This window comes from Theobroma cacao, chromosome 9, assembly GCF_000208745.1.
Source record: "Theobroma cacao cultivar B97-61/B2 chromosome 9, Criollo_cocoa_genome_V2, whole genome shotgun sequence".
In the NCBI taxonomy this organism is placed as follows: Eukaryota; Viridiplantae; Streptophyta; class Magnoliopsida; order Malvales; family Malvaceae; genus Theobroma; species Theobroma cacao.
The window spans coordinates 28,699,017-28,721,124 of record NC_030858.1 but is presented as its reverse complement, the minus strand read 5'-3'; the positions used below and the strand labels follow the sequence as shown (position 1 = coordinate 28,721,124).

The 22,108-nt window shown below is 35.6% G+C and overlaps 3 protein-coding genes across 6 annotated transcripts; all 3 read right to left on the bottom strand.

Moving 5' to 3' along the window:
- LOC18589801 (extensin-2) lies at positions 2,824-4,714 on the bottom strand. The gene has a single exon (XM_007014938.2). The coding sequence runs from the start codon at positions 4,671-4,673 to the stop codon at positions 3,198-3,200; it is 1,476 nt and encodes a 491-aa protein (XP_007015000.2). The 5' UTR covers positions 4,674-4,714; the 3' UTR covers positions 2,824-3,197.
- LOC18589800 (E3 ubiquitin ligase BIG BROTHER) lies at positions 5,422-14,708 on the bottom strand. 4 transcript variants are annotated; one of them, XM_018128350.1, is made up of 10 exons: positions 14,456-14,708; positions 14,050-14,114; positions 13,790-13,949; positions 13,255-13,492; positions 11,499-11,533; positions 11,171-11,215; positions 8,749-8,876; positions 7,250-7,358; positions 6,525-6,741; positions 5,422-6,007 (listed from the first exon to the last, which is right to left on the bottom strand). In XM_018128350.1, the coding sequence occupies exons 3-9, from the start codon at positions 13,928-13,930 to the stop codon at positions 6,574-6,576; spliced, it is 864 nt and encodes a 287-aa protein (XP_017983839.1). In that variant the 5' UTR covers positions 13,931-13,949; positions 14,050-14,114; positions 14,456-14,708; the 3' UTR covers positions 5,422-6,007; positions 6,525-6,573. The 4 variants fall into 4 exon arrangements, with proteins under 4 accessions (XP_017983839.1, XP_017983838.1, XP_017983840.1 ...); XM_018128349.1 differs by lacking the exon at positions 5,422-6,007 and having other exon boundaries at positions 6,463-6,741; XM_018128351.1 differs by lacking the exon at positions 5,422-6,007 and having other exon boundaries at positions 6,463-6,741; positions 14,388-14,636.
- Positions 19,483-22,106, bottom strand: LOC18589799 (pentatricopeptide repeat-containing protein At2g22410, mitochondrial). The gene is made up of 2 exons (XM_007014934.2): positions 22,089-22,106; positions 19,483-21,800 (listed from the first exon to the last, which is right to left on the bottom strand). Exons 1-2 carry the CDS (start codon positions 22,104-22,106, stop codon positions 19,515-19,517), a joined length of 2,304 nt encoding a protein of 767 aa, XP_007014996.2. The 3' UTR covers positions 19,483-19,514.

The following is a 22,108-nucleotide window of genomic DNA, read 5'->3' as shown; positions in this document are numbered from 1 at the left end:
TCTTTTTATTCCCAAGCTTCTTTGCTTATAGTAATTTGCAACTTAATGAATCATTATTGATCGATTGCCAAGAAATGGAACAAATTATCAAACATCAAATATTTGATAATACATCTCTTATTTATATTTGTAGGGTTAGCAGCTTGCAAACACTTTAAGAGTATTTATAATTTTAAGGTTATAATTTGCAATATGGTTTAAGATTTATGATTTGTGATGTCATTCTTTTTTTTTTTTTTTAGATGGTGGAAGTAAGTGTTCCTCGACTTGTTTAAAGAATAAAGGCACAACTTTGAAAAGCCTCAAATATTTATCAATTAAGGTATCTACTTACTTAAAATATTTTATTCATATGTCAAGGTTAGTTTAAATCAATATATGTTAAGGTTGGTCTAAATCAGTATACATCAAGGTTGGTTTCTCATGCAGCAAATAGTACTAAAAAAGGTCATTTTAATAAAGCACAATAGATTGAGAAAATTGGTAATGATCAATAGCAGAATTGAATTTCAAGATTTTGCAATCATTTTATTAGGTTTTTCATCATATCACTAATGCTCTTGCTTATTGACACAATGGAATGGAAGGGTGGCGAGATGATTGGCGAAACAATATGATACTCTCTCTCTTTATGGCAGAGAGTACATATGAAAGTTGTTGTCTACATTTGTAATTCTAAAATCTAATTTGATGGCTGCACTCAACAAAAAGTTAAATCATTGGATGAAGCTAACTAGAAGTTTAAAGGTCCTCATTCCCGCACCCACCTAATGACAAGACTTGGCTAGTTCTTCAATTCATTGGACAGCAATTTCCTTCTCACTTTTGTTACATCTTACATATTCCTGTGGATTATTACTCTAGTTATAATATGAAGCCACATAAAAATTTTAAGTTCCACATATAATAAGTGACTTAAATTTTGGATCTTTTAGCTCATTTTCTTCTCTCAAAACCTTACTTTATAAAGGAATGGCAAAGTTACTATCATGTTTTGGAAATTAGTATTTCTTGGTAACTCTTTCCCTACATGTTTTTGGTATTGGAAACTAATGTCCAATTCTTCATTGTTACAATCTATGTTCTTTTTTGCAACTGCATTGTTTTAGTATTTTTATGTAATTTTTTTAGTCATTTGATGTTGTAGACTCCAATTCACTGTATCCAAGTGGACTTCTACAGAAGCAGATGGAATTCACAAAGAATCAAAGTATGGTATCACTAAAATGATTGAAGATTTCTTGAAGATGGAATTCATAGAGTGTATAGATTTGGATTCTTTGACTATCAATAACTTGATTACATTTGTACAGTGCTGAATTACATTATGGATTCATTGAGGCATATATCAAAATTTTTTGGAATTGGTAACATTTTTTGTTGATTGCTATGCAAAGCGTTTTAATAGTGTTTTATTGTGTTTTGATTATGGATTAGATCTTTTTGTACAGCATTATGCATCAGTCTTGTTATATAGCATTAGGAATTATCATATATTTTTTAGCTACACATTTTAAATGTTGTCCTACGATTTAGGATTGCAGCCAAATAGTATATGGTTGCATATTAATTTTGCAGTTAAATACCATTAAAAAATTGTATCTAAACTTTTCCATACATTAGCTAAGATTGCACTTTTTTTAAATGTAGCCTTAACCTAAAGTTACTTATTTTTCGCCTATGGTTATAATTTTTTCTATAGTTAAAAATAAAAATTGTTGTAGTGATTTTTTAAAAAATTGTTTTCATTATATTAATAATCAAAATTAAAGATATATCATATGGAAAAATGTAACCTTAAAAAACTTAATTAAGGTTGATAAAATTTGACTCAACTTTAAGGATTTATCCAAATCCAATCTGATTTTAATATAAAAGTCACCAATTTAAACCAAAAATAACCCAACCCGAACAACTTGATCTTGAATGATCCATGCATCAAACTTAAATAATCCAAACTTGAAATAACTAGAAACTAAAGTGACTTGGAATGAAATTTGACAAACCTAAAACGACTCAAAACAACTCGAAAAAAAAGTCGACTTGAATTCCTTTCAACCCTAAACAACTCAACCCAACCTACCTATTACCACTTCTATATATATAAACTTCACTTTTAGAGTTGTTAAACTCAATTCACTCACGTAGTGGATAGTATAATCCTTTTTTTCTTTGTTTTATTTTTTGTTACTTTCCTTTTTTCAATTGGTAACATCTCTACAATCATATTGGTCGCACTTTACTTTTTGGTGTTTACTTCATTTATTTGTTTGTACAATAATTATAACTCAAATGATTCATTTTTAGTCAATCCCATCCCATCGTTACCACTTAATACTAACCTGATTGAATAAAAAAGAATAATGGTGTTTGGAGAAAGGAAAGTTGTTGTTGTTAATTCTCGTATTTGTTTGGAAGATTTGATAAACTGTTGGGCATGGGTCACTTGAAGTGCATTCTGGCAAAATTAATTTGAAGCAGGTTGCTAATTTTGAATTGTGTTTCCTTGATGCTAGTGGGCTTAAGTTGAATGCTTTAAGGTGGGTATTGGGATCTATGCATATCAATTGGGAGCCTATTTATTCAAAATCTTTGAAGTCGTCTAATATGAAGAATTTGTTGTGTGTGATTGTATCTTTTAAATGTTGCTCAAAGGTAGATGGCGCTTAAGGTCTTTCTACTATATAAGTATACTCCAAAGGCATTTCTTCCTTTATGCCTTGAACTAGCATGACTTGTAAATATAGATTAGTACTACCAACTCATAGATTCTAAAAAATTTTACCAAGCAACATTTCAATATTCACCATTTACAAAAAAAAATTTCACTTATGTAGCTTTATACCATATTTAGAACAACAACAAATTCTTTCAAAAATGAAATTACAACAAATGATACAAATAAATATCTCATACATTTGAATTCCAAAAAGGTTCTTAAACCCCTCATTATTCACAAAAATATGTTCAAGAAATCCATAGAAAATGTCATGAACAATTTATTATTCTTGCTTGAATTGAAACTAGATTGATGAATAACCACAACCTTAGTAACCTTTAAGAGGTGGCGGTGACTTGTAATAATAAGGAATATGAGACTTGGATGGCGAAAGAGATGATTTATAGAGGTATGGAGGATGTGCATGGTGAGATGGAGGTACTGAAGACTCGTAATGATGAGGAGGAGGAGATAATTTTTAATAATATGGAGGTGGAGGGGAGAGTGAGCGTGATGGAAGGGACTTATACATGTATGAAGATGGAGGTGGTGGAGATTTATAAACATAAGGAGGTGGTGGGGATGGAGATGGAGGTGGTGGAGATTTGTAAACATATAGAGGTGGTGGGGATGGAGATGGAGGAGGTGGAGATTTGTAAACATAAGGTGGTGGGGGTGATGGAGATGGAGGTGGTGGAGACTTGTAAACATATGGAGAAGGTGGTGAAGGTGATGGTGGTGGTGGAGATTTATAAACATAAGAAGGTAGTGGGGATGGAGATGGAGGAGGTGGAGACTTGTAAACATATGGAGGAGGTGGCGAAGGTGATGGTGGTGGTGGATATTTATAAACATAAGGAGGTGGTGGGGATGGCGATGGAGGTGGTGGAGATTTGTAAACATAAGGAGGTGGTGGGGATGGAGATGGAGGAGGTGGAGACTTGTAAACATATGGAGGAGGTGGTGAAGGCGATGGTGGTGGTGGAGATTTATAAACATAAAGAGGTGGTGGGGATGGAGATGGAGGAGGTGGAGACTTGTAAACATATGGAGGAGGTGGTGAAGGTGATGGTGGTGGTGGAGATTTATAAACATAAGGAGGTGGTGGGGATGGCGATGGAGGTGGTGGAGATTTGTAAACATAAGGAGGTGGTGGTGATGGAGATGGAGGAGGTGGAGACTTGTAAACATATGGAGGAGGAGGTGGTGACTTATACTTATATGGAGGAGGTGGAGGTGACTTGTAAACATATGGAGGAGGTGGTGAAGGTGATGGTGGTGGTGGAGATTTATAAACATAAAGAGGTGGTGGGGATGGAGATGGAGGAGGTGGAGATTTGTAAACATAAGGAGGTGGTGGTGATGGAGATGGAGGAGGTGGAGATTTGTAAACATAAGGTGGATGTGGTGAATGTATTGGTGGTGGTGGAGACTTGTAGTAGTATGGAGGAGGTGGGGATGGGGATGGAGGTGGTGGAGATTTGTAAACATAAGGTGGTGGGGGTGATGGAGATGGAGGTGGTGGAGATTTGTAAACATAAGGTGGTGGGGGTGATGGAGATGGAGGTGGTGGAGACTTGTAAACATACGGAGGAGGTGGTGAAGGTGATGGTGGTGGCGGAGATTTATAAACATAAGGAGGTGGTGGGGATGGAGATGGAGGAGGTGGAGATTTGTAAACATAAGGTGGAGGGGGTGATGGAGATGGAGGTGGTGGAGACTTGTAAACATATGGAGGAGGAGCAGATTTGTAGTAATATAGTGGAGGAGGAGAATGCTTAGGAGGTGGGTGCCAAATGCGCTTAAAATGTGGTGGTGATTTGTACTGGCTTGGTGGTGGAGGTGAAGTGTACTCATAAGGATGGTAATCAGCTACAGCAGCAGTGGCTATAAAGCAAAATGCAACTGCATAAACCAGATGAGGCCATAGCCCCCGCTGTCCGGGGGTTTCCATTTGTCTAGCAAAGAAACTCTATTGCCAGAAGATAGACCTAAGAACTATTGTTGTTTCACTTGCCTAATAGTCTTGTTGCAAAGCCCTTTTATAGTGTTCTCTTCAATCATTTCTGAAAAAGACTTTTCCACTCCATGAACATAACAGGCTGGATTAAAACTTTGAAAATATTGCTCTAGACATCCACTTCTGACATTAATTTATTCCCACTTGTAAATTTTGTTTTGGTTGCTTCCCACTAATTGGCCCAAGTTTGTACATGACATGCCAAGAACGAGTCAGAATATAGAGTGGTTGAGATGCTGTATGCATGGCTGGATAAGCAATTTCATGTTCACTGTAAAAGCGCGTCTCCAAGTAGACATAGCCAAAACCTTATGAAGGAGGTGATATGGGAGAGGAGTCTGAAAAGAGATAGAAAGTCAACAGTGAAACCTTGCCATAAAATAATGTGTAGCTGGCAAGACTTGGCTTATTCAAGAAAATGGCGAGGTCTTGTTTCCAATTTTAAAAATACAAATGGCTGATTTATTCTGTACAAGGTTGGATTCGGCACCTCTTTTTTCTGCTTCTTCATCTGTTTTTCTTTTGTAGAATTTGGGCACAAGCTGTTCAATACACTTGCAGGGTGCCTTGTTTGAAGTCTAGATACAACGTCGGTGACATTGAAAATTAGCAGTGAGAGGCAACTAAGAGGCGACTATATGTGTGCCTCAATTATTTGAATTGTTATAAGATTTTAGAAATGATATATCATTTTAAATTTCCAATTAGGGTGTTATAGTCTTCGTTGACAGTAAGCTTAAAAACCAAAAAGAACATAAAAAACGTATGCTAGTCAAAATGGACATTTCGTCAAACTGAGACAGAAGGATGAGGCTGGCTGCTAACAACAGGTAGCAAAGTGCAAAATCATTGTCTAATCCCGACCGTCCATGCCTGATGAGAACAGCACGTGTTGGGTATTGATAGTAAGAATTGGACAGTTAACAACGCCTAGTTTTACCTAGAAACGCTATATCGGCACAGCCACCCTCGGCTTTTGTTTAGTTTGTCTAATCTAATCAGCAGGTCTTGCTGCCCTGGAACAACTTGAGAGAAAATTGAAATTTGAATCATAAAACTTATCTGTTTTTTAGATTAAATAAAAAAAAAAAAAAACAACATCGGTTGAATATAGCTTTGCCGAGAACAGGATAATCCATTAATTGGAGAGCCATGATGCAGGTTCCTGCTATTGAGTTCAGAGTTGAGACATGGTCTAAACTTTTGCTTATGGAAAAGTATAACTACCAAATTGAGATACTGATATCGACTCTCGTGAATTTTTGGTCCTGTAAATCATGAAATTGAACATATCATCTCTTCTATATTGTAGTAGTACCCAAGGATCTTACGTGCTGACACTATAGTAGTAGTTGACATTTTCATATAATGGAAATCATTGATCTCGGGATAAATCTAGAACTACAGATATCTTAATTTCGAAATGTTCTGAGCATCTAGCGACGAGGGTTCTTTTGTGATAAGGAAAGAGATCACGTTGTAATCAATTCAAATGAGATTGAAGCTATTAGCATTAGAGTAGAGAAATTGTGAAGTGAAAAAACCTGCGTCAAAGGCACCACTCAATTTAAAAGCTTCTTAAACTAATAGTTTAGAGTTTGAAAATAGGGTTTCATTCATTTTTAACAAATCGTCACCCATATTCATCACTGAATAATTTTGTCTTCCTTTTCTTCAAATCATTGAGTGAAATGATTCGTGTCAGCATCATGACTAAATGGAATAATAATAATAACACTCTTTCATTTGGGATTTACGATTATTGGCTAGGAGAATAAAACCCACCTTTCTGTTGATAACGTTCAATGCAGGCCCAAAAGAACATCCCAACGCCTTACATCCCTTCACACTTGACCTCAAAGACTAGGCTTTGATTGAAGTGGTAAGATGGAATGGGTTGGAATAGATTCGACCTGTAAAATTCTGCAGTATACCAACGCCTTTCCAGATACACCAAGGCAAATTTTATCAAACATCCTTCTCTTCCTACAACCGGTTTGCCCTGCCATTAACTAGCTTCTCAATACTGTGTTATAAAGACCAAAATTTAAACAGAATTAACATTTGGAATAAGACTAAAAACATCATCCAAAACTCTATACAATCTCCGGCCTTTCTAATTAACACATCCATCTCCTACCATGTTCATACCTTTCACTTATTGCAAATGCTAATCAATTGTTCCGTTATACAAAGTGGAATAACTAAATTAAAACATCTTCGTATTAGGGGAAAATACCCAAACCCAAGCCAAAAATAAATAAAAATGAAACAAGCATATGAATATTTCTTTACGTCAAGGTTTTGATGCATCACCAAACACCTCAGTGTAACATATGGGGCAAGCCTGAAGAGATAAAACTGCAGTTAGCAGCTTTTAAATTGCTGCCTAAATAAAAATAATAAATATATAAAGATATATGTTTTTAATTTTTTTCTTTTTGGACTTCATTTCTTATAGATTCAATCAGGAAAAAGAACAACGGAAGAAAAGAAAATCAACTGCTTACTTTGTTGATGCTAAGCCATCTGCTGCCACACCCAGCATGGTAGACATGTTTGCAAGGCAAGGTAATCCGTCTCTCACCTCGTTTATATTCCATCTGGCAAATTACACATCTAGTCAAAGAAAAAAAACAAAAGCAAAAGAGGTTAAGTTTACCAGCAAAAAGTCTTGCCCTATAGAGACAGAGAGGGAAATTCATTAAAAAAAGGAGCTACTCTCGAGTATAAGGGGGATGTGCTAGGCATGTTTATTATTCACACAACTAAAACCATGCATTACCAACAAATCCTGACATTGATTTTGAAAACTTTAGAATGACTTACACCAACAGCTGATATCCCTATCACTATCATTGATCCAACCAGTCAAAAGCCAAGAGGCAAATAAAATTACATGCTAGGCCTACCATAGCACAAAAGAATGGACCTTTAGAATTATTTTTGGAAAAGAAAAGAACATGCACACGTACTCAAAGAAGGGCATAAAGAACGAGAAGGAACAGTCATGTATCCAGATTGTTATCTTTCCTTTCACCAATTCACCACAATCATTTTACAAGGTAATCTTAAGAGAGTTTCAATGAATATTAATATTGTTAATGCATAGAGGAGGCAACTGTCCAAACATTTATCTACATATATGCATCTATATGCCCACTATCAATTTCAATATATTAACACATTTCAGATTTATTACAATTCCATTAAGTAAATGGACTTTTCCCATTAGGAAGAAAAAGCAGAATGATTTGACTCAAGAACTAAAATCCCAATGGCCAGTAGATTACATGTTATGTAGTTAACCTACCCACACATCCTGATAATACTAGGTTTCTATACAGTGGCATTAGAGGCTGTCTTCAAGAGATGCAACTCAAACATCAAATCCGCCCAATGAAGTTGCTGATCTGAATGTCTTAGAAGTATCCTAGATGGTCTTACCCATTAATAGAACACATATTAATCTAAGTAGTGTTCAGTCTTTTACCTTTCTTTCAACTGAGAGCTTAGATTGATTTTGATACTTAGCCTTGAAAGCAAATACACTTACAGACACTCTCAAAGCATTTCCTCCAGTTAGATAAATCACCCTATTATAATCACCCAACCATTTTCAAGCATCTCTTAGTGTTCTGCTTAAAAAATAACTGCTAATAAATCAACAGGTTCAGTATGAAGCCTTTTAACAAGAACAAACAAAAATTATATGACCAAAAAAATTAGCAGAGTGAGTTGGTTCACAGAAACCTAGGACAAATCTTAAATCCAGATAGATTCATAACAAATGTAAACAAGACCTTACAAGCCCAGCAAAATTCTACATCAACAACACCACAAAGAAGAGCTAGGGTTGTGTATTTCAATTTAAAATCTGTTGAAGAACATACCCAGCAATGTGTAAAGCAAATCAAATTTAACAGACTTTTATATTGAAGAACATAACCAGCAGTGGGTAAAGCAAATCAAATTTAACAGAGACAAAGTGAAGAAGCACACATTGTACCTTTCATTCCTTGATTTCTTCCTTGAGAATAAGCTGCACTTGTATTTTGAAACTGGGAGCAAAGAAATAAGTTCTTGGGATAGACCTCGACTTTGAGTTCCAACAGTCTCCCCTAGTTCAAGTAATTCCTACAGAGATAAAATATAGTCAGGAATGATTAATCAAAAATAAAACAAAGGAAATACAAAAAATTTTCATCGATAGACAATCCAAAATTTCTGGGAAATGTATGAATATGACTGAATAGAATTTTATTCAATAGAACTTGTTGTTTTCATTAAAACCAATGGGAATCTTCTTGCAAGGATGTTTGCTGCCGCAGACCGTAAAAGAAACAAGGATTCAACTATAGTATTTTAAAAACATTAAAATTGAGCAACAATTTCAGCTAGAATACCGTGCCATAACCTAGTTGCTGACAGCTTCCTTAGCTGTCTCTAAGTGAGCACAATCAAAATAATGCAGCATGTTGCCTACATGATTTCCAAGACAACTAATGCAGTATTTCTAGCTGCACTTTGAAATAATGCCAATAAAATTAGAGTTCTAAGGATCAAAAATATGCCCTTTGGAGGGAAGAAAGTTCTTTGCTCAGAAGCACAGTGAGTCAGGCATAACTAGAAAAAAAAAGTGTCTATTAAAATAACACTAGACTAGATAACTTAAGAACATGAGCAGACAGTATTCCATTTCTACAAGATTTATTCAAACTTCAAGGATGGTTTAGTGATTTTACTACTTTATATCTGGCTAATTTTCATAAATACCAATAATTATATACTAATTAGTTCTTTTTCTTTTTCTAATTTAAGTTACCATAGAATAGTTACCAGTAATCTACTGAGAGCACAGTTATAAAATCCTTTTCCAGTTATTTCAGAAGAGTTAATCAGGGAAAAAGATGCACTTAACATATAACAACAGTTCTGCAGTTGAGTTCAGTTCAAATCAATGTGTTGGTTGATCTTTTTTTTTTATCGACTGAAATGGTTGCAAGAGATTAGAATTTTTTATCTCAAGGTTAAATTAAGAGGGTTCATTGTATATCTTGCATAAAACAATGTCAACTGTTCACATTTGAAGACACTGCATCTATCAGATTTTAGAAGTATTCAAAAGCAATAGCCATTATGTACCTCAACACATATCCTCAACCAAAAGCGAGTCTCCCAATCTTTCTTAATATATCTGCTCTTAACATGTTTGGAAGTTTCTAATAAAACTCTTAGCTAAACGATATTATAGACTTATTATGCTGCATATTTGGATAACCTATCAGGGTTGCCCATTGATAGTTTCTGGCTGGTCAAAACAAAGTCAGCACATTCTATTTGTGATCCTGATCGTGCCCCTAAATCCTACTATCAATTGTGTAACTCTTTAGCTTTAGCAAATTAGAATTTATATTTTTTTAAAGAGATGATTTTAACAGAAGGTAATTTCTTTAATTCTTCTGCTCTGGAAACATCTAGTCAGCTTAAGGGTACTGTAGGAGTTAGATTTTATGACTTTCGGTCTAGCTTCTTGGCGCACAAGTTTTATTAGGTAGTTTTCTCCTCAGCAGTCAAAGTCCTTACAAGCCAAATGAATGTAAGTTAGTGGTTAAGGCATGAATGTATGATGCTCTTTCTTTCTTTCTTCCCTTAATCTTCTGCACCTGGCTTATTCATTTTCTGCAGGGTAGAGCCAATAATAACCACTCCCATTTTCTCTTTGTTATTTTTTTCTTTTTTTTTTTATAATCTGGGGGTGGAGGGCAGTGGCCCACATGCTTCATGCCATACTTTTATTCACTCTTACTTTTAAGCATATTTTTCAAAATACGTTAGCACCCTCACTCTTCCCCACACCTCAAAAAAATTGATATATATTCTAAACCCCAAAATATATACAGCCTTACACAAGTCCTCTAACAACCCAAACAACTTAAACAGGTAGATGAGTTCTGACTCCATCCTGTTTGCTGCTGTCTTAATAACATAGCAGTCAATTCACAAACTTTCTTTCCAAGACCTTAAGACCTAATTCTTTCAAGCCTAATCAACTACTTCTTCAGAGCCTATCTTAGTAAGAAGCATTATTAACACAGTTAATTTAGCATTTACAATAAATCTATCTCATATCTTATAAGTCAAGTTATCTATAGCTTGCATTAACCAGAAAATGTTTTTTTTAATAAACATAAAATAAAATAGCATTTCTAACAGACAACTTTTCCATAGGTCCTGCACAAGGTTATAATCTTCAAATGCATCTTGACAAACTTTGGGCCAATAACTTCATCATGTTTTTCTTCTTTTTATCAAATTCATATTTGCACCAAATGAACAATAAGAATTAATTGAAATGCTAACGAGGAAAACTAAAGAAATGATGTAACTTATAAGCAAGAAAAAAAGAATTAGGAGATTTTTGCTCTAACCTCATAAGTCATGTTGTCAGGATCAACACTGTCTTGCCAAACGACCTGTATGGTTTAACAACGTTTTGCAATATTTAATCTTTTGACCCATGAAACTGAATAACACTAGGATTTAAGACTCTTAACTCCACAAGTATTTATTCTTGGAAAAGCACAAACACTCTTCAACAAGTAGAAGCATAATAACTTAGAAATTTCAAGTCATCAATATTTGATGCTGATACACATAATCTACTGACATGTATGGGGATGAACCATGAAGTGCGCACATGAGTGTGTATGAATTGTGCACGTGTTCAACAAAGAAAATAAGTGGAGAGAGAGATACCTGGTAATCAAGACCATTATGCTGTCTTCGTGGACCTACAAAGTTAAAGAAAACATCGAAATGAGGAAAATTTTTCAAAAAGTCCTGGATAAATATTGTTATAAGAATAGGGTGCCATCCAACCAAATGATAGTGTAAATATGTGATTAATTTAAATAAATATATAAAGTTTAAATTAATAAAGCCCCACCAAACCAACTTCTATTTTTAACAAATCATACCAACTGATTCAAGTGCAACAAATTCACCTTGGTCAATTTCTTTAACATATATGTACCTTATACTAAAAGACATGCACAGAAGAGCATATTTATGAGTAGCTGTTGTTTCTGTTGAAGCCCACCTAAGTTAGCTAGGGTGCCATACAAGCCAAGCCATACCAAACTTAGGCATTTGTACTGAGCTTGCAACAAAAGCTCAAAATTCAAAAATTCAAGCTTTGGTAAACAAGGTCAAATTTCAATTCAATGAAGCCTGAGAAGTTCAATTCAATCAATCTCAATTTTTCTACAGCTGATACAATTCAAGATCAGTGTTGCTATGTGTGGCAAAGTAGTGGTGGTGAACCTGGCCTTATTGATGGGTTCCCAGTGCTACTGGCACCTTAGTGATGATGTCATCTGGAGGCAGCACCATTATAGTGCTGATAGTCTTCTGGTCATATTGGCATCTTAGTTTGGTCATGTTGGGTCTCAGATCTCAATGCCGATGGTCTTCTAGTGGTGGTATTGGTGTTTCAGTAGTTCAGAGCCAGAAGAAGATACAGAAGGAATAAGCACAAGAAAATGTAGAAACATAGTTGAGAATCACTCTGATATAAGATGTGATGGTCAGGATCAGGGCCAGCGTTGTATTGCAAAACTTCTAACATGGCTAAACTAAAAATATACAAGCTCAGAAGTTGCCCAGCTGAACCCACTGACTCCTCCAGGTAGGAAAACTACACATCATGTGAGTGTTGACACATGGTTTTAAAACCATGAAAATATCTTAAAGAAGGATCCTGAAGCAACATTGGGGGCAAAGAAAAGGAGAAAGCAGAAAACTAATAGCTTATTGCAATTGAGAAATCTCAGTTACTATTGTATCACCAGGTCCAGGTCTGGTCATGTAGTGATACGGACTTGATTGAACTTCATGATGAAAAAAAACATGAGTAAATGACACCTCAAAAGTAAAACACAGCCAACTCTACCTATGACCAATATTTTCAAAATGCCAAAACCTATCAGCAAGGAGAAACACTTTGGATAGCTTTGAAAATTTGCTAGACTGGGGCTTTAATTGGGATCAAAGGAAATACAAACACAAACAATCAAGAAGGTCATTGAAATCCTTGATTTTATCTTCAATCATTTTTGGTTTAAAGTTAGGGATGCTGAGTAATATACCGGGAGTCAACAACTTGATTGTTAGAAACCATAGCACCCAATCATAAAAATTACAAAAAAGCATAAACTTGCAAAACAATTTGCCATTGATTATTGTAGAAACTTAAAAACCAGGGGAATATTTTAAATCATCATAGTATCCAATACTAGTTAGCAAAAGCAATCTTGAGATGGAACGGGCTGGATATAAGTGATGCATTAAGGGTATTTTGACAGCTAAACAATGTTGAAAGATATCATTGACATAATCTTTGGCCTAATTTTAACTTTCAACATGTTATAATATAGACATCACTATAAACCTGCTTAGCGTTACGTTAAACACAGATTTGAAACTAAAGACCAAAGCAGAAGTGAAAACTTACAATCTACTGGGTTTTCACGTGACATTGTATTTACATTTCCTTCCCATTCCATATTCATTGCTGCAGTCTGTTCATTACTCATTGATGAGGAATTCTCTGATGCCCTTCTATATTCATCAACACATAGTTCATGGTTATTCACCTCGTAATTATGACCATGATCATAATATGAAATATTGCCAGAATCAGATAATCCAAACTTGTAAAAGCTTGAAGTCATTGATGGATACACACTCTCCTGCAAACAGAAAATCCATTTATGCTGTGATCAATAGCAGCAACTCATTTACAACAAAACATCTAATACACAAAAATAGAATACGAGATATTATACATTCAACGACTTCAAAGACACCCAGAGACACATTCTTTCAAGCTTCGTGAAGCAGATATCTCAATGAACCAATGGATCAACTCAATCAACTCACCTCTAAAATCAGCATATTTTTCATCTGATTATTCTTAAACACATATAGACATCAAAGGAAATTATTTCAGTACATTAGAAAACAATAATTTTGAAAACAAATGGTACCTGAACATGGGAAGCACCGTCAAAAATGAAATTGACATGTTGATAAGTAAGACCTTCGAAATATTCCATAAAGCTGCCAGCACTATTATAAGGGTAGCTACTGTTAATGTATTGAACCTCCATATGTGGGTTCCAGCTCATTTCCAAAAATCCGACTAATCTACAAACACCAAAAACACCACAAGCCATTACATTTTACATTTCAGAATTTGCAACGAGAAATTGAAACAAATCATTAAAGAAGAAACCCAAATGTAAACCTGATCTCCTCAAAATTTTCACCAACCGCTACGTATTTTAGTATTCAGGCATTCAAGGAAGATTCCTACAAAAATATGATAAAGAAAGATTAAAAAAAATTAAATTATATATCTTTAGAAGAACAAGTTAACTGAAACAATGAGATTGGGTTACTGCAACAAAACGTGTTACGTGTTAGCAAATTTTCAAGTAAATGACAATGTGTAAAACATATTGATTGATTTTTTCCGTTTGGTTACCGAGAAAATGCAGGAAAATGAGGAAGAATAGAGAAGAAAATTAACGTTAAGCTTAGTTTGAGCCGATCAATGAGTAATCCACTGATAAGCTTACTTACCAGCACGTTTCATCCAGAATTTTCTCAGCAACCAAACAGGAAAATGAGAGAGAGAAATACTAAACTACCTCATTAGATGATCTTCGGATCTCCAGGTGAGAAAATGCGAGATTTTCTCGGGAAAGCCGAAAAATGAGAGGGTGAGAAATGTATCGAGGGGATCAAGAGAGTGATAAAGAAGAGAGTGAAATATATACCGCAGATGGAAATAATAAAAATAATAATTATTAAAAGGAAAATAAAAAAGAAAAGTAAAGAAAGAGAGAAGAGATTCTTTGCGAAATAAAGGGGAGATTAAAGAGCCGACAGTCACCTTCGCTTTTAAACAAATAACTACACTACTAGGCCTGCCGAATCCAATTATTTTATTATTCTATTAATCCATAATTTAATTGAAATTTTGAATCTTATTTCGAATTTAAATTTTATAAAAATAAAAATAAAAATAATGAGAAAAAGGAACTTATCAATTTTCCAAAATAAACTATTTTTTAAAAAATTTAAAATAAATTTTTTTTTTAAAATGGGGAATTAAATTTTGATTTAGCAATTAGTGAGTCGTTTTTATGGCGCCTTTATGCAGTAGTTTCAGGAACACGCGAACTCCGTTAGAGGGGAAATGATAGCGTGTCTCGCGGTATCAGATAAGGTAATTTAATGCCTCTACTTGCCCTTGGATTTTCCCCCGAGGAGTAAATTAAATATTTAGTTTACTTTTCTTGTCTATTTAACAACTTTTAAAGCTTAATTTAGCATAAATGTAAATCCTATTATTATTATTATTATTAAACTTATTCTAAAATCAAGAAATAGACATTTTGTGTAGTGACACTCGATAGTAAATGAGAGTACAGCTCGATTTTTTTAATTTTTTTTAAATCAATTAAAAAAATAACCTTTTAAATCGTTCGAACTGAATCGTGTAAAAAATCAATTTTGATCGATTTTAATCGGTTTTAGTTTGATCGGTTTTGGAGTGATGATGAAGCACTAATTGGAGAATAAAAGAGAGATTTGAGTTTAGTATGAGAGAGGAATGAAAATTTAAGGTTTTTGTTGAGAGGAGAATAAAAGAGAAATTTGATTACTGTTAGTTTAAAAAGAGATTAATAAAAAATAAAATAATTTTTATCTCAAAATATATATATTTATCGATTTATCAATCGGTTCAGAGGAGAGAGGATCCTTCCAATAACCGAGTGGATCGACCAATGAAATCAATCAATTATAATCATCAATTAAAAATAATCAACGGTTGCGATCAGTTACCTCAATCGAAACCAACCCGCGCCCTCTCTTACTTGGCAGTATTTGATCCCATGTTAAAACGCACAAAATGTGCTGTCACTTTCCACAGGAACCCAATAGGATGGAATCAAATCCTAAACGTATTGAAGTACACCAAACCTTTTTTTGGTATTCACGGATTGAAGCCTCTCTTTTTAGATAAAGCTAAACGCTATCCAATTTGGTGAAAACTACCTGATAATTTTGTCTAACAGGCAGATCTGGACTTGTTGCTTTTTGGTTCATTTGCCAATTCCAGGCTTTCATCTTTTTCCAGGTGAACGCAACAACAATCAAAAAATGACTTTGATTTTTTAAAGTTAGGCTCACCAAAATTGAACCATGGACCCAGCCAGATCCTAGGGACTGTTGTGAAGGGAGGAGGGGGTTCCTAGTTAGTGGTTGGCTTGTGAGCAGAAAATGAAGCATGTGATTTGGTTGGAAAAGAGAGGTCACCAAAACCATCTGATGCTCTCTTCAGGATGTTGGTGTCAGTTGAGGTTAGTTAGGAATCAACCTATAATACAACACAGTCTTTCTTTCGGGTATTTGGCTTAGCTGTGAATTGTAACCTCAAATGGATAAACATGTGTTTATGGCTATTGATTTTGTTCTTTTCTTAATCCATTGGTTGCAATGGACTTGGAATACCAGTAAAAACAAATGCAAGTAAATATGTTACATAATGTTTGTGAATCAAGATGGAAAAGAAGATTGTTGAAGCATATAATCTCAAAAATTCTTAAGCACCTAATCTTTAGTATTAAAAACAAAAAGAAAACACCATAAAAAGAATATAATCATCCAAGACTTTTTGGAATTTACTTCAATGGGACCCCTACATTTGTTGTTGGCCTGCAAAAATGAATTCAACCCCAGACTTGTGAATCAAGATTTGCAGCAAGGAATATCATTCCTAAGACATGCAAGGCCCTGGTTAGTTTATTATTAGGTTCCCTACCATGTGGTGCAAAAGAGGAGGACATGTTTTATCATCTACCCAACAACTTCACATTAGTTTTATTCTCTCCATCTTAAAAAAAAGGAAACTTGCCTAAGTTCTTCACATTTCTTAATGCTCAGATGAAAGATGAGTTTAACGAAAGTATTTATGCCAATCCAAAATTGTCAAAATTGTGCTATTTAGATTGTTTTGGGCAAGTCTGCTAGACCAAGATATCCTCAAAATGGGTTTCAACATTTGTGGATAAATGTTCGCTCCTTGCAGGCATCATTTATAAACCAAAAAAGACTACTTGAGTTTGGTCACCAAAGTAAGAAATGGTGCTCAATTTGTGAGGCTCTATACAAATTGAATATAACCAATAAAAACAAGAGATTTGCTTTCCTGGTTCATCCATATGAGTATGACAAAGCAGGCAGACCCACAAAAAAAGTTGTGTGCTGCATGCATCACAGGTGACTCAGAACACAATCTACCAAAGCCAATTAGGCTGATGCAATCACTGCCCTGATGAAAAGAGCAAAGGCTGTAAGGCATGTGGGAGAGAGAGAAAGATGGCAAAGAAGCATACATGAATTATAAGTGAGAGAGAGTGAAACCCAACAAAACCTAGCGTGCAAGCAAGGACGAATCATTATATTCCTACATTCTTTTTGTCTGTACACTTGTCATTCAAAATTCATCGAAGTAAACCAAAAAGAAGCTCCAACAGTAAAACCAAACTCATGAAAACATGTGCTTCCATTCCTCAAGATGTCAAACTCGAAATGTTTATTTTGTTTTTCTGTTCAAATCATAAAATGCCCAGTTAGTAACCAATTCTGCCTCTGCTGCTAGCAGTAACTTGAGGTTGTCCTCAAAGACCATGACGATGCCAGTTAGTATCAATCCTGGCTCGGCTGGTAGCCGAAAATTGATGTTGTCTCAAATACCATGAGGATGCAAGCCGATGTCATCTTTCCTGTGAAGAAATAAAAGCATCCCTCAACTCTGGCTTCTTTACGGAGGCCTAGTCATATAAACACGCTTTATGCATCAGCTCAAGAATAAACTTTGGCTTTCTCAATCAAAACCAAGATAAACTATGTGCCATTGATGGGCTGCAATCTGTCAATTCCTACAATGATCCACAAATGTGTTTCATATGTATCCTTACTATACACCAGATAAAAAGAAAAAAAGGAAGATACATATGGTCAACAAAGCTGGAGTATAAGTCTACACCAATAAGGGCACCTAGAAAAGGAAATCTGTCTCAACTCCCAACAACATGGGTCAGATTTTATATCACCTTAACTAAACTTGATCAAGAGTGCTTAGTTTTCCATTGCCTGAGACATAGACAGGCAGCACCGACATGTGGGACACACATTGCTGAGAGACTTATATTTGCAGAGTTTGGAATTGCAAATCTCCATTCAAGTTGCAGTCAAGACATAATTAGATGCAGAAGAGCTTAGCATCAGTGCAACATAAATAAACATATATATGCACCTTTTATAGCTGCATATAGAGACAATTTCTCGATTAGGAATGTAAGTATTGGTGATTAATTTGTTAATTTTATAATTCCTGATCAACTTCCAAACAAATATTGGCTGATAAATATGAAAGCTGAATTGCTTCACATAACATCTGAAATGTAATTTGAGCTATACTCAGATTTTTCCTTTTTTTATTTCTTTTAGAAGCAAGTGCTTCGCACACTTGAACATACAACCAAAAGCCAATCTTAAGGCACACAAAAAGAACCCCTTCATCCCCTATTGAAATTGACAACTAACCCACACCCACACTTCTATTTTGTGTACTGATAAATGAAATAAAAGTTTCTCGAATTCAATCAATTGCTTCAATTGTGACGAGGGCCTTCACAACTGAAAACGTTTGGTTGCACCTCGGTGCCATGTCTGAAAGCTACTACGATACATCACTTTTTCTGGATACTATCAACAATCTTTGATTGCTTTTATTACCTTTTTGCTTGAAATCCATGTCCTTCGAGCCGCCAACAGATCGACATGCTATTTCAATGCCATAATAGAAATGTGAAATATTAAACCACGAGTAGTGCTGATTCCTGATTGCTCTAATAATTTCATATGCATGCTCTGCCATGAATCCCGTAAGCACAATGATGACAAGAAAGATTATCAGTGCTTATTGACCCGGTAACTAGTCCCAATAAAATTCTTAAAAAATTTCGCATCATAGTACACAAGGATCATTGGTTAAGATTATCTCACAATTCTGCATGAAACACAAAATCCAAAGGTCAAACCCTGTAAGACCCGGCCACTGGTAGTTTTCATGCAGGCATCCAAGGAGTCAACTAATTACCTCTTCCACCTATTACAGCATGCAGCCGCTATTGATGTTTTTAGCACGGTCCAAGACAAATACATACCAAGAAAACAAATGCAGCATCACAAGAGATGCCAAACTACCATTAAGAACATTTGTGGCACCTGTTTGAAATCCTGAACTTCTGTGCAAGTGAAATATCTCCTGGTAAGACTCGGAGCCAGGGAAAGTTCAGACACTAAAGAACATTATATAAGGAGTATCATTTTGTTCAAATCTGTTCCCTCTCCACAGTAATAAACCCCATATCATTTTGCTCAGATCGTGAATAGATCTGCAATTTTGGGACCAGGTCTCATCCCAGTTTTGAATTAAACCTTGAAAACATTGAATAATCTTAACCATTTTCAGAGGCAAGCACAGATGCTCTAACCATCAGTTACTCAACGGCAAAATACAGCCTGATTGGAAAGCATTCTGCCACTTGATGCTTGAAAACCTTAGGAAGAGCAATTGAAACAACCAATTATAGAACTTAGAAACTTGGAATACCTTTGATATGGTAAAGGCCTTTACTGAATAATTTGCATGGAATTAGATCGTTGGGTTTCAAGTTCCAAGCCTAAGAGAAAGTCATTGTAACATTTAGGAAGACCATAAGTAAATTCAACAAAGTCCAAATGTCGTGTTAGCTGAATTAAGCAGTCATATATCTGTTGAGTTTCAGGGTGAGACTTATCTCTAACAATAAACTCATAAACAGTGCCATTTAGCTCAATTGAGCTACAACCAGGGGTCTTCCCTACTCCTCTCTCTTTCATCATCTTCCTAACCTTCCCTGCTTCCTCCCACATATTTGCATCCCCATACATATTGGCGAGCAGTACATAAATACCACTATCATGAGGGTCCAGTTCTAGAAGTTTTAGAGCAGCTCTTTCTCCCATCAAAAAATTTCCATGCATTCTACATGCAAAGAACAATGCTCCCCACAGCACAGCATCAGGCTCAATTTCCATGCCATTGATAAGCTCTTCTGCTTCATCTAAAAGCCCAGCCCTACCAAGAAGGTCCACCATGCACGAATAGTGCTTGAGCTGAGGAGACAGACCAAACTTAGATGTCATTTGCGAAAAAAGTTTGCGACCCTCTTCCACCAAACCACCATGACAACAAGCTGATAAAACCCCAAGAAAAGTGACCTCATCTGGCCTCAACCCAACATCAATCATCTCTGAGAAATAAGATAGGGCATCATGTGCATTTCCATGAAGAGCTAAACCTCCAATAATTGATGTCCAAGTCAAAGAATTTCTAGATGGCATCTCATGGAAAACCCGAATAGCCCTTGTGATGTTCCCACACTTAGCATACATGTCAACTAGAGCAGTTCCCAGCGCAACATTCAAATAAAGTTTGTGTGTTTCAATATAATGATGAATCCAAATTCCAACATCAAGGGCTCCAAGTTGTGAGCATGCAGATAAACAATAAACCATGGTCACCTCATCAGGCTTTATACCACCAGCTTGCATTTCATGAAACAAAGTCAAAGCCTCCTTACTACACTTGGCTTGAACATAACCTCCAATTATCGCATTCCATGGTACAACATCCTTCTCGGGCATCTCATCAAAAAGCTTTCGAGCAGCATCCAAATGCCCTAATCTAGCATAACCAACTACCATTGTAGTACAAGAAACAATGGTTTTCTTCTCCATGTTATCAAATATCCTTTGTGCTTCCTCAAGATTTCCACACTTAACATACATGTCCATGAGTGCATTAGCTAATGGAATTGTCAAATTCACTCCATGCTCTTCAATATACTTATGAAAATCTCTCCCAAGTTTCAACTCTTCCAACTGTGCACACGAAGAAACCAACCCAATCATCGTCACCTCATCCAGCTCAACTCCCTCCTCCCGCATTTTCCTATAAACCCCTATTGCCTCGTTTGCTCTCCCACTCCTAACATAGCCATTAATCAAAGAATTCCAAGAAACCAAATCTCTCACACAACTTTCATCAAACACCTTATATGCCAACTCCAATTCACCACATGAAACCAAAAAGTGAATTACCCCATTGTGAACATATAAATCTGCATCAAAACCCAATTTCAAAACATGATCAAGAATTTCAAATCCCAAATATTTCAACATTAAAAAGGCACAAACTTTAAGCAAAGAAGGGTAAGTGTAATTATCCGGCCTAATAAACCCATTATTTCTAAGCATTTGCTTATAAAGAAAAATTGCTTCTTTGGGGTTTTCACTCTCTGCACAGCCTCTAATAGTAACATTCCATGAAAAAACATTTGGACTTTGCAAATTGTACAAAATTTTAATGCAATGATCAAGATTTTTGTGTTCCGACAAGGCGCAAAAGGCGATAAGGCGGCTGGAAAAGAACCAATCTGACATTGAGCCTTTGATGGTCATTTGGGCTTGGATTTGTTTCAGCTGGGGCAAGGATTTGCATATTTGTAGGATTGAGAGAACTGGGTTGCTGAGAAGCAGGGCATGGGTTTTGTTACCGTTGGCGGGTGGTTTTCTTCCTTTGAGAGGAGGAAGAGAACGTGCGTGAAGAGAGCAATAAGAAGAAGAAAGCAGAGAAGGGTCTAATAAGAAGAGAGGTTTAGAAATGAAATGCAGCAATCTGAGATTTGATGATAACATAAAGAATAAATAAGGCTCATCAGATTTTTGTGTACAGCGGCATAGAGGTTTGCCGGTTTGTGCAATGAGTAGAAGGAAAGGCGGGAAAGATCTAGCACAATTTAAAAGAGAGAGATTTCTGGGAGCCCATGGAATCAAAACAATTGTATAGCTCTCCTCCCAATGAAAGAAGGACGGCTAGTTCCGACAGAGTGGTTGAATGCTTTGCTGATTAAAGCCGAACAGTCCAGTGAATTGCTTTGATGTATTATTTGGTCTAGCTTCTCAAAGGATTTAGTCAGACAGATCTCCATTTGTTTCAAGTTCGTTCAACGTTAAACGAATAGGTGTAAAAAATTTAAACCAGCGAATGGAAGCTTCATCCTCCAAGACTACTACAATATAGTCGTTGAGAGGATAATGAAATGATCCTCGGAGTTTCCAAAATTATAAGCTCTGCAGTCTCTTAGCAATTTCCAGTGTAACAAGGCAACCATAAACCATTA

Coding starts and splice junctions, on each gene's coding strand:
- LOC18589801 (XM_007014938.2), bottom strand. CDS start 4,673: ATGGAAACCCCCGGACAGCGGGGGCTATGGCCTCATCTGGTTTATGCA.
- LOC18589800 (XM_018128350.1), bottom strand. CDS start 13,930: ATGAGCTGGAACCCACATATGGAGGTTCAATACATTAACAGTAGCTAC. Junction 13,493..13,789: donor ACGGTGCTTCCCATGTTCAG/GTACCATTTGTT, acceptor TTCTGTTTGCAG/GAGAGTGTGTATCCATCAAT. Junction 7,359..8,748: donor AAGAAATCAAGGAATGAAAG/GTACAATGTGTG, acceptor TTCTTTGACTAG/ATGTGTAATTTGCCAGATGG.